General features: G+C 38.3%; 2 protein-coding genes across 2 annotated transcripts in view; one reads left to right on the top strand and one right to left on the bottom strand.

Annotated features, from left to right (window-relative positions):
- Positions 1-345, bottom strand: part of ODF2L (outer dense fiber of sperm tails 2 like) — a 119,638-nt gene extending 119,293 nt beyond the window's left edge. Inside the window, exon 1 of the mRNA XM_077953327.1 lies at positions 66-345. The gene's annotated coding sequence lies outside the window, so the exon portion shown is untranslated. The remainder of the gene's footprint in view (positions 1-65) is intronic.
- CLCA1 (chloride channel accessory 1) overlaps positions 1-12,909 on the top strand; it is a 32,557-nt gene that overhangs the window by 3,133 nt on the left and 16,515 nt on the right. Inside the window, 4 exon segments of the mRNA NM_001032912.1 lie at positions 1,293-1,433; positions 1,605-1,752; positions 4,347-4,452; positions 10,116-10,293. Coding sequence (NP_001028084.1) covers positions 1,293-1,433; positions 1,605-1,752; positions 4,347-4,452; positions 10,116-10,293 — 573 coding nt within the window.

Below are 12,909 nucleotides of genomic sequence, written 5' to 3'. Positions count from 1 at the left end.
GCCTATTTCTCCATTCCCCTTTAGTTCACAGAAAAACTTCTGAACCTGTTGTTGTCTGTACTCACCTCCCACTTTCTCGAATCCACTCTATGGAGCTGCTGTCTTTATTCTGCCACAAGGGCTCACCATGCTGCCAAGTCCAGCAATCAGTTCTTAGTCCTCATATGAAGTGACGGCTCAGCAGTGCTTGACACTGATGATCACGCCCTCCTCCCTACAGCACTCTCATCCCACAGCTCCTCATTTCCTCTGCAGGCACTGGCTGCCCTTCTGAGGCCCCTGTACTGGCTCCTCCTCTTCCTACCTCTGAATGCTGGGGTCCCCCACATTCACTAGGCTCAGTCTTCAGCCTCTTCTTTCCTGTCTATGCTCACTTTCGAAGCAAATAGTTTTCAGTCCTAACAGACATACTGCCCCCTTTCTATAACAGTATCTTCTATCACTCTCCCTGCTCTCTTGTCATAACGTATCTCAGGGAATCTGCAGATACATTTATAATTTAACACTGTAGCTATTCCATTTTAGAGAAGTAAAATTAGGTGTAATTTGAAAATATATAATTATGCTATTTTCTTATATCTAACTCTTAGTACCACACTGCACAAAAAATAAATACTTCTATCAGCCCTTGGCAAAGTTTAAGAAAAAGAAAAATAAATAAATAGACAAATACTACCATAACATTTAGTATTACATTTAATTTGACTTAGTATATCATCCCAAAATGATTACAAGAGTTAGCAGGTGTTAAAATCACATTCACTTTTTCTCTTCATTACTACTTGCTGTGAGACCTTGAGAATTGTACTAAGTCTCAGTTTCACCCTCAAAGATTTATTGATCCTCAAAGGAGCGAGTGAAATGAAATGCGTAGCTAACATTATATACTTGCTTGTGCGAAGTAAACATTGTTCCTAGCACATCACATTTCACTTTGTTCCTCACCACGACCTTATCAGCCAGTCACTATAATATAATATTCCATTTCGTAAATGGGAAAACTGAGGCTCGGAATTAGAAATTGCCGAATGTCCCACAAAAAGTGCTGCAGCCAGGATTAGAGTCTGTCTCTAGAGTCTGCATTGCTAGTGATTTTTCGATGACACAGGGTATATGGCAAATGCTCACAAAGCTTAGCTATTATTATTAAAATGTATTTCTACATTTCTTCTTCCCATCCTAACAAATAACTGGTTTTTGAAAATGTGAAATCCTGATGTGAATTTGAATGACTGATAATTTAATTTATTTTCAGTCAATTGTTATGTATGTTTTTTTTTTTTTCTTCCCAGGACATGGTGACCCAGGCATCTCCATACCTATTTGAAGCTACAGGAAAACGATTTTATTTCAAAAATGTTGCCATTTTGATTCCGGAAACATGGAAGACAAAAGCTGACTATGTGAGACCAAAACTCGAGACCTACAAAAATGTGAGAATATCAAGTTCTTCTTTAAAATTCCACTTCCTCCTGTAACCCAGATTTTTTAAAATCAAAATACTCTAAAATCAAACGTGATTGTTTAAAACTTACTCCAGCATGAATATGGTTAATTCATTTGCTGAAACTTTGTGATGATAAAAACTTTTTCTTAAATTTCAGGCTGATGTTCTGGTTGCTGAGTCTACTCCTTCAGGTGGTGATGAACCCTACACAGAGCACATAGGCAAGTGTGGAGACCAGGGTGAAAGGATCCACCTCACTCCTCATTTCCTAGCAGGAAAACAGTTAAAAGAATATGGACCACAAGGTATGAACTACTCTACCATACTTCTCATACGATTTAACTATTTTATGTTCAAAGTGTATCAACACTAGCATTATCTTTGTGAGTAAGCACGTAGAAGCCAAACTATTAGAGTTTAAAACATCATCGCATTTTTCACTTGAAATGGAACATGCATTTCACTTAGAATTTCTAGCATTTCTCAGCTATGAATTTAGTTTACTTTAGATACATGTATAAATATAGTATTTTGAATTTTCATAAATTATTGTAGCATCATACTATAACTGTAAAAGAATTTAATTTGTATTATTAAGTTTCTATGGATATGCAAGGAGACAACGGAATTAAATCTTCTGCCTGCAATTCATATGATAGCCACGAGATGGCGTATATGTGCAGTGTTCTCAGACGTGCATTCAAATTATGTATGAATCTTGTTAAAATGTGGATTCTCCTTTAGGAGACCGAGGCGGGCGAATCACGAGGTCAGGAAATCAAGACCATCCTGGCTAACACAGTGAAACCCCGTCTCTACTAAAAAATACAAAAAAATTAGCCGGGCGTGGTGGCGGACGCCTGTAGTCCCAGTTACTTGGCAGGCTGAGGCAGGAGAATGGCGTGAACCCGGGAGGCGGAGGTTGCAGTGAGCCGAGATCGCGCCACTGCACTCCAGTCTGGGCGACAGAGTGAGACACCGTCTCAAAAAAAAAAAAAAAAAAAAAAAGTGGATTCTCATTCATTGGGTGTGGAGTGGGACTCAAGAATCTGCATTTTAACAAGCTCAGAGGAGATGTTGATTCTACTGGTCTGTGGCTCACACTTTGAGTAGCAGACAGAATACCTTTGCAATTCAGCTCTCAAAAACATGTAACTAAAGAAAAAACTCCAATGATAAACTTTATCATTTATATATGAGGTATACATAATAATTATTGGAGGAAGTATTAAGTAATGACATATATATAAAATGTACTTTTCAAGTATAATCAAATGTGATTCATTACTAAATAACTAGCATTAGATTTCTTTATCTCAAAAAAGGTTTGGATCCCCTAGAACCAGCTTGATTTTCTTTTTTGAAACACATAAGGCAGAGAAAACAAGCAAACAAAAGAACACTATCCAAGCCTCACTCCCAAATACACTAGAGCGCTTAAAGACCTGATCAAAAGGATGCGTCAAGCGTACCTCTTTGTTGTTCTACAACACATTTCACCTCCATAACAGGAACAGAACATTCTCAATGTATGGCTCAACAAATAAGTGTTGAATTGATTGACCTAACTGCCCCATCCCACTCCTGAGCCCACTCCAGCCATCACGATCATATATAAAACCATTCCTTTATAATGTCTCCTTTCTGTACTGTGACTCCACTCCAATTCTCTCACAATCTTCCTTTAAAGAGACCACGAACACCTACAAAATAAAGTCCCAATCCTTAGTGTGGGATACTAGAGTTTCCACAGAATGCCCCACCTCACATAACCATCCAAATTCAGCCTTCCTTGGAATTTAAATTCCAGAAAAACTGAGCTGTACGTAAGTCATTAAGATTTCATTCAAGTTTAACAAATATCACTGAATGCCTGCTAAGTTCTAGACACTATGTGCCCAGATATGACAGTGAAGAAGTCATATTGTCGGTCCTCGTGGAGACAATTTTCTATTGCGGGAGACTGGCAATTAAGTAGCAATGACTGTTTATCATTGTAAGTTCCTAACGGGAGATAGTGAAATGCAAATGGGGAGTACTGGGCCTAGGATGAGGATATCAGGGCAGGCTTCTAGGCACACAGAAGCTTGATTTTCAAAGAAGAATAGGAGTTATCCAGGCAAAGATAGGAAGGAAGTATTCCAAGCTAAGGAAACACAGGTAAAAAAGACCAGAGTTGAACAAGAGCATGATGTGACCTAGGAAAAAAGGAGTTCAGGAACTCATCCTAATTCTAGAGTTTGGGAAGTGAGTGGAGAACAGCAAGAAACAAGGCTGCAGAGAAGAGCAGGCCTGAGGCATCAGGGACCTTGTACACCATGTTGAGAAGTTGGACTTTCCCTGAAGGATGGAGACATGGAAGCCAATCTGGTGACTATTGCAGCAATTCAGGAGTAAGTGGCAATGGGCCTGGAAAGGTGAGAATGAATAAAACAGACAGAGATGGAGTAAGCAGACCTTGAGGTTTGATGAGATAGGAGCCATGAGGAAGAAGAATTGGTTGAGGATGTTGCCCTGGCTGCTGTGGGAATGCCTGGGCTCCCATAGCCGCCTTTGCTGACCTCTGTCATCATGCCTGCACCACCAGGCATTTTAGCTTCTAATCACACATGCCCTCCACTATACCAGGAGCTATGTGAGGACACGGCAGCTGTTTCTCTGTGTCTGAATGGCTGCTTGGCACTTACGAGGTGCCTGATTAACATTTGATAAGCCAAAATAAGTATTCATATTTCAAGAAAATGTACAGCTATGATATTAGATCTAAAGAAATCAAGTCTTTCATTTAAAAAATTAACACAGCAAAGCATAAATATTCCAAAACATTGCTTTCTCCTAGTGTGAGAAGGTAATTTTGCCATTCTTATTGTAATCAGTTTTTTAAAACACTTTCTCACAGGTAGGGCATTTGTCCATGAGTGGGCTCATCTACGATGGGGAGTATTTGATGAGTACAATAATGATGAGAAATTCTACTTATCCAATGGAAGAATCCAAGCAGTAAGGTATGTATATTTTTATTTAACTTGTTCCAAACTATTTTAAATTGCAACCTTTTTTTTCTTGAATTGATTACTTTAAAAAATGTGTGTCCTGTCTTATTTTCTAATTCAAATTCATTCTTAGTGCCTTCTTTTTCAGAGTTCCACAAAACCACTGTTTTGTTACTTTACAAGTGTTTCAGTTCATTGAATTCTTCACTCTGCAGCTAGAAATCATTTGTCTCCTTTTTTTTTTTTTTTTTTTTTTTTAACTGTACCAACTATAAAAAATCTACAGGTGCTGTGTTCAGTGTCTCCATCATCCCATACCAGCACCAGTGACATAAACAGATCTAATGAGGCTCTTCGGTGCCTTGAGGGCAGAATAATATCTTTTTTTTTTTTTTTTTTTTTTTTTGAGAAAGGGTGTTGCTCTGTCACCCAGGCTGGAGTGCAGTGATGCTATCACAGCTCACCCCCACTTCAACCTCCGAGCTCAAGCAATCCTCCCGCCTCAGCCTCCCGAGTAGCTGGGACTACAAGCACACATTACCACATCAGACTAATTTTTATATTTTCCGTAGAGATGGAGTCTCACCATGTTGCCCAGGCTGGTCTTAAGTTTTCGTACAGACAGGGTGTCCTTATGTTGCCCAGGCTGGTGAACTCCTGGGCTCAAGAGATCTTCCCACTTCAGCCTGCCAAAGTGCTGGGATTATTTCTGCCATCATGGTGGTGTGAGCCACTATGCCCACCCAGGCCAGCATGGTATCTGTGTGGACTTTATCAGTATGAATGGGCTTGGGAGGGACTGTGAAACTTATCTGAAAAACAGTTTGAATATCAAAGCAAAACAGAAACTCCTCCCAGTTTGAATTAAACCTTGCGCGATGTCAGTAGAAACCAAGCACAATCCTTGGAAAGAACGCTTGGCTGCCGTGAATGTATGAGCTAATTCTTGCAACCAGCAGTCTCAGTGCACAAAAACTGCTTTAGTGCAAACAGAAGTGATAGGGAACTTCCCAATTTATTTTAAAGAGTTAGTATAACTCACACACTAAAACCTGACAAATGGAATGAAAAAAATTCTGTAGCTACAGCCTCTCTAAAAAGATAGAGGTGAAGATTTCAAATAAAAGGATAGAAAATTACATCTGGCAAAATTAAGGTAATAATAAACACATTAAAGCCAAGTAAGAATGTGTTCCAGAAATCCAAAAATGTTGTAATAGTAAGTAATGAATATAGTATATGAAGAAAAGAAGAAAATAAATGATTGTTCCAATAGATTCTCAAAAGAAACTTGATAAAAATGCACATTTATTCCTGCATTTAAGAACAATACCCTCTTTTTAAGTAGAAGTTGGTACAGCATCCTCTCCATGTCTGCTTCCAGTCTTGCTTGCCTGATAGCCCTTTAAGAAGATGCACTCAGCTTTGATTCCTGTCTCGGCCTAGTACAACTTTTTCAAAAGGGGCTCAGAACTCAGTTCTGGCTTCCATTTATCCCACAAGACCATTACTGCTCTTTACTATTCCCTTTCTTTATAACAGTCAGACTCTGTACACTTCGTCCATTTCCATTATATTATGCCTCAGTGTTGGATCTCTTCAGGTGTAAAGAGACACCAAGTAGGCTGGGCACAGTGGCTCACATCTATAATCCCAGCACTTTGGGAGGCCCAGGCAGGATCACCTGAGGTCAGGAGTTCGAAACCAGCCTGGCCAACATGGCAAAACTCTGTCTCTACTAAAAATACAACAAAACTGGTCAGGTGTGGTGGCACACACCTATAATCTCAGCTACTCAGGAGGCTGAGGCAGGAGAATTGGTTGAACCCAGGAGGTGGAGGTTGCAGTGAGCCGAGATTGTGCCAGTATTCTTTCTGATAGAATATTTCTTTCCAGAGATATTCTAGAAATGAGTACATATACAACACGTTTTTCTTTCCACGGATAAGACATGATCACCATGTCCTCTTTAAACCTTTTAATTTTAATATATTAATAATATGTATTGCTCATTATCTTCCAAATTTTTAAATTATTTGTAAGGCTTAGAAGCAATCACACAAATGACAGCACTGCCCAGGACAGGAGGTTACTTCATTCATATGATACAGAACATCTGTTGAGAGTCAACAATCTACCTCATATTTAATAGGGAAACACTAGAGACACTGCCAGGACTAAGAATGGCCACTGTTACCCCAATTATTCAACCTTGCTTAGGAAATTGTGGCCAACGTAATAAAACCGGGGAGGTAAAAAGATGGAAAGGAAGAGAGAAAATCACTGTTACACAGATGATCTGTGATCCACTTAGAAAACACAAGGAAATAAATTGAAATTAAAATTGACAAGGGAAGCCAATAAGGTGACCCAGTACAAAATAAATATTCAAATTACTTTTCCATATATTAGCAATAACCAGTTCAAAAATATAATCCTCCAAGACAGCAATGAAAGGTATAATAAAAGTAGAAACAACGCTAAAAAATGTGGAAAACATATTTAAAGAAAACTATAAAATCCTTCTCAAGGGGTTAAAAGAAAACCAAGATAAATTGAGAGACATTCAATTCATGGAAGACATAAACAAATTTCATATATAGGTTTTATGAAATTCTAGTCAAAAGTACATCAATTTTTACCTCATTAAAAAAAATCCAAGAGTTCATTTAGTAGATAGTAGCTAAGATCATTTTGGAGAAAAGATGTCCTTGTTTCTTGGATCATGAGAGGAAAATCACAGAAAGGCAATCTGTCAGAAACTGAGCACAGACTCTGACCCTTTGAAATGACGACATCACCTACACATCTAACCTGCCTATATTTTCAGATGTTCAGTAGGTATTACTGGTAGAAATTACTGGTAGTAATGAGAGATGTAAATTTGACAAGGATGAGGTTCATGTATTATCTAGTAAGTTACTGTCAGTAGAATGAAAGCTCTCACAGATGGTTGTTGGAGGCCTAAATTCATAAAGGGGATTCTTACTTTTCAAATTTTAAATATGCTATAAAACTACATTAATTAAAACAATGTGGGCCGGGGCACAGTGGCTCACCACACCTGTAATCCCAGCACTTTAGGAGGCCGAGGCAGGCGGATCAGGAGTCAGGAGATCGAGACCTTCCTGGCTAATATGGTGAAACCCCGTCTCTACTAAAAATACAAAAAATTAGCCAGGTGTGGTGACGGGCGCCTGTAGTCCCAGCTACTCAGGAGGCTGAGGCAGGAGAATGGCGTGAACTTGGGAGGTGGAGCTTGCAGTGAGCCGAGATCGCGCCACTGCACGCCAGCCTGGGCGACAGAGCAAGACTCTGTCTCAAGGAAAAAAAAAAAAAAAAAAAAAAAAAACAATGTGGGCAGATATTTACACTTACACATATAATTTAGTTATTATAGGTAGAATTACAAATCTGTGAAGAAAGGTAGGATTTCTTGAGATAGACAATTTTTTAACTATGTGGGGAAAGTATTAACAGACTCTTTTCCAATTGGATGAACTCTTTAAAGATAAAAAGCAAAATCATAATGAAAACTAGAAGAATGTTAATAAGTATCAAATCCCTGGATAGCAAAACTCTTTCAATGCATTCAATCATTGAAAAATATAACTGAGAGAATAATAAATGTGGCTACATAGAAATTAAAAATTTTGTTGCACATAAACCAAACATAAACTAAATAAAAAGGAAAAACAGAAAAAAGATATTTGCAAAAATAAAAAAGAAAGCCTTTAGAAGCTTAGTATTGTAACACATAAGAGCTTTTGAAAAATCAGTAAGACAGTAACATCCAAATAGAAAAACAGACAAAGGAGAAGGATAGATAATTTACAAAAGAAGAAATTAAAATGCCCAGGAGTTTGAGACCAGCCTTGGCAACATGGTGAAACCCTTTCTCTACAAAAAATACAAAAATTGGCCTGGCATGGTGGCACGTGCCTGTGATCCCGGCTACTTGAGAGGCTGAGATGGAAGGATCACCTGAGCCTGGGGGTGAGGTTGAAGCTGCAGTGAGCCAAGATCACACCACTGCATTCTAGCCTGGGCAACAAGAGTGAGACCTTGTCTCAAGAAAAAGAAAATTAAAGAAATGAAATAAAAATGTCCAATAATAAAAATGTTCGTACTTACTAGTAATGAGAGATGTAAATTTGACAAGGATGAGGTTCATGTATTATCTAGTAAGTTACTGTCAGTGGGATGAAAGCTCTCACAGATGGTTGTTAGAGGCATAAATTCATGTAACTTTTCTGGAAAGCAATTTGGGTGACACATATTAAATTTAACAATTTATTGATCCTGTGATTTCATGTTTAAAAATGCATTTCATGTTTAAAAATGCATTGTAAGGACATGATAGAGAAGCTGTATCAACAGGCTTTAAAATGTTCAAACTTTTGGATCTAATAATTACTCAGGGAATCAATCACAGGGCAAATTTTGAAATACAGTCAAACTTGGATATGAAATTTAGTTTATTCATTGATGTTTTATTTATAGTACTGACAAATTGGGAGGGGAAACTAAGTTCAACAAGTGAGTCTGAATACATATGATGGTATTAAACGATATAAAATTATTAAGATCACATTTTGAATTTTTTTTTTTTTTTTTGAGGCAGTCTCAACTGTGTCTCCCAGGCTGGAGTGCAGTGGTGCGATCTCAGCTCACTGCAACCTCTGCATTTCAGGTTCAAGTGTTTGTCGTGCCTTAGCTTCCCAAGTAGCTGGGATTACAGGTGCACACCACCATGCCCAGCTAATTTTTATTGTATTTCTGGTAGAGGTGGGTTTCGCCACATTGTCCAGGCTGGTCTCAAATTCCTGGCCTCAAGCAATCCACCCACCTCAGCCTCCCGAAGTGCTGGGATTATAGGTATAAGTCACCGCACCCAGCCACATTTTGAAAAATATTAAATAATATATAAATATATAAATAAATAATAATATTAAAAAGTTAAATATGCTAAGTTTTTTTAAAGCAGGAAACAAAGCTATATGTGCAGTGTTATGTTAATATATACATATTCAACATGGTAACAGTAGCTCATTTCTGATGGTGAGACATGTTTTTTTTCTTTTCTTCATGCTTTTTGCCATTTTCCAAATTTTCTATAGTGCTCATGCATTGTTATATGGTTAAAAAATAAAATTAAACAATAAGATGTAGGGGGAAAGCATTCCAACTGTAATAGCAACAAAACTCATAAATACCTAATGCATGGAAACATTTAAAATACCTATGAACATACCAGAACTCCGCAAAAGTCGTATGCAATAAACTAATTAGAAAATAAACAAATAAGAAATGTCAGCAAATCTTTTGTGGGAAATAAAAGAGGGCTCTTGACCTTCTAGGGATGAAGGGAATAGATTCAGAGGTGCCTGAGGACTTACATCTGTATTAATGCTAACAACAGCCCTAAGCCAGACTTGGCTCTTCTGCTGCATAGAAATACATTCTAATACCATTTTTGTAATCCCCCCAGATACTTTCTGGCAAACAGAAATGACTCTGATGACAGTTTAACAATTTTGCTATGATGGGATATCCTTGTTTTTTGGATCATAAGAGGAAAATCACAGAAAGCCAATCTGTCAGAAACTGAGCATAGACTCTGACCCTTTGAAATGATGACATCACCTAAACATCTAACCTTCCTATATTTTCAGATGTTCAGTAGGTATTACTGGTAAAACTGAAGTAAACAAGTGTCAGGGAGGCAGCTGTTACACCAAAAGATGCACATTCAATAAAGCAACAGGACTCTACGAAAAAGGATGTGAGTTTATACCCCATTCCCAACAGACCGAGAAGGCTTCTATAATGTTTGCACAACATGTTGATTCTGTAAGTACCTTGTTTTCCCCCCCTGCCCCCACCCCCAGATTCTTTTGAATTTAGTGAGGCTTTTACTCCAAGTGCTCCAAGGGAGAATCAAAGTTTAGAGAAATCATCAGTGAGCAGTGGATTATCTCTGGGACAAGCTGGGCGTGCAAGTCAAGGAAAAAGTCCTATCTTCCTTCCCCTCATCCTCCTTGTGTCCACGCTTTCTTCTCCATCATCCTCCCCCAACTAGTTTTTAGTTCAAGTGCTTAGGATTACTTTAAATACTCACAAAGGCATACAAGCACACACATTCTTACTTAAATAAGGACTTTACCCAGGGGGATTGGGCAGTTCCTTTTATTAGTTAATAAAGACATGATCAGTAGGCTCTTGATTTAACTTTTCAGAGAGTTCTTTTCAGCCTGCATGTTTGCTTTTGGTTAACTGAAATTTTCTATCTTTTTAAGAGTGTTGGTTACGTTAGGGAGTTCATATATAGTTAAAATAGCTTTAAAGTTTTAAAATTCTTAATTTTTTTTTATGACCAACTGGTCATAAAATGAACTTGGCCAGTTATTGATATTACTGCTAAATATATAAGTCAGAAATTTTGCACAAAATGAGATTGAAGGCATCAGTTAACTGACTTCAGTGGGAAGTCTCTCTTATCTTCCAGTCTCATATAAAATTACATTTTCCTTTTGGAATGGAGGTTGAAATAAATTGCAAGAGTCTGTCAATAGGAATGTAGCATAAGTTTTTAAAATGTGATGCACCATGGCTCACCAGGCCCATCGTCCTTCAATTTGGCATTGCAGTTCATTCCCAGGCCTATTCAGAAACTTCCAGGAGGAGGCCCAGATTATATATTTTAAATTAGCCACAGAGTTAAATCTGATGCCTAGTCAGGTGGGTAGCCTCTGCCTGGGGTTTACACAAAAGTTTTTCAGGTCTTCTTCCTAAAAAGTATCCATACTGATAACATAAAAACATTACCGAAACACATAACCTGAAAAATGCACATAAAGAGAAAAATGTTGTACAACTAATGATTACTTTCTAAATTAATAGAATCCTAGATACTAGGATTTATAATTGAATGATAATATTGTAAAGTCACTGAGAGGAGGAATCATATTACTTCTCTTTTGTATACTATGCCTTAATAAAAAATCCCCCACATGTGAGGGATATAAATACTAGCAAGTGTTATATGACATAGGAAAGGGAAAGGAACCATCATTTATTGGCTGTGTTAGTATTGACCCTAGTGCCTATATTCTCATTTATTTCCTGCATAATAACTATCACTATTTTGTAGATTTAATAATTCAGGTGCAGACAGGTTCAGGTTAGTCAAAAAACAACAAAGTTATATTGAGTTTTTGTTATGTGTCAGACACTAGGGCTAAATTTTGAGGAAGCAAAATTTAGTAAGCAGGTTTTTGTAATAGATGGTGTATTAGTTCATTTTCACACCACTATAAACTATACCTAAGACTGGGTAATTTATAAATGAAAGAGGTTTCACTGACTCACAGTTCCACATGGCTAAGGTGGCCTCAGGAAACTTGCAATCATGGTGGAAGGTGAAGGGGAAGCAAGGCACACCTTACCAGGCGGCAGGAGAGAGAGAATGCAGGGGAAACTGCCACTTACAAAATCATCAGATCCTGTGGGAACTCACTCAGTATCACAAGAACAGCATGGGGGAAACCATCTCAATGATCCAGTCACCTCCCACCAGATCCCTCCCTCAACACATGGGGATTACAAATCAAGATGAGATTTGGGTGGGGACACAGAACCAAACCATATCAGATGGATTTACAGTCCAATAAGTGCATTGCAATGTTAAAGGGGCCTTATTAAAATTTCTACAAGATACTATGAGGCTGTAAAGGGCAGAATGGAAATTCTCAGTAGGAAGAGTAGAAAATGAAGAAACATTTCGGAAGTGACTTTTTGGCTGAACATGAAGGTAGTTTACAACATAGAAGACAGAGGAGGAGCAAAGCCTTAGAGATGCCAAAGGCTGGCAAGTATGGGAACTGACAGGCTATAGTGGGGTAAATTAAGAGACATGGAACACACAGCCAGAACGAGAATGGAGAAGGAAGCAAAGTTCCAAGTCATAGAGTTTGCCGTTGGTATATGAAGGAGAGGATTGTAATGTATGAACAATCATGAGCCACCAAAGGGTGTTAAGCAGAGGAATAAGAGGAAAGACTCTCAGGCAGCTGGGAGGTGGACCAAACAGAGAGGAAACAAGATGGAAAAGTTACACAGGAAACTGCAATCATCTGAGGGAGGGACTGTGATGGCTTGGGTGATGGATATTTCATTGGAGATGGAGAAAAGATGATGAAATGGAGAGACAGTGAAATGTATTGGTCTTGGTTACTTTTTAGGAGGGAAAAGGTAGGAAAACTTCCAGTTTCCTAATTTTGGTGATGGAGTGCATAGTGGTGACATCAAGTTAGGAAATACATGAGGAAGAGGAGCAGATGGGAGGAAGGTGATAAGGTCAACAATGAACATGAGGAGTTTCAGGAGCATGTGAGACCTCCAAGTGGATTTTGGAGAGAGCTGGAACATTGGGAGTTGAAGGCTGGAATACAGTGTGTTAGTAAATGA

This window comes from Macaca mulatta, chromosome 1 (genome assembly GCF_049350105.2).
Source record: "Macaca mulatta isolate MMU2019108-1 chromosome 1, T2T-MMU8v2.0, whole genome shotgun sequence".
NCBI lineage: Eukaryota > Metazoa > Chordata > Mammalia > Primates > Cercopithecidae > Macaca > Macaca mulatta.
The sequence above is the reverse complement of the archived record's forward strand: the minus strand, read 5'-3'. Positions and strand labels throughout refer to the sequence as shown.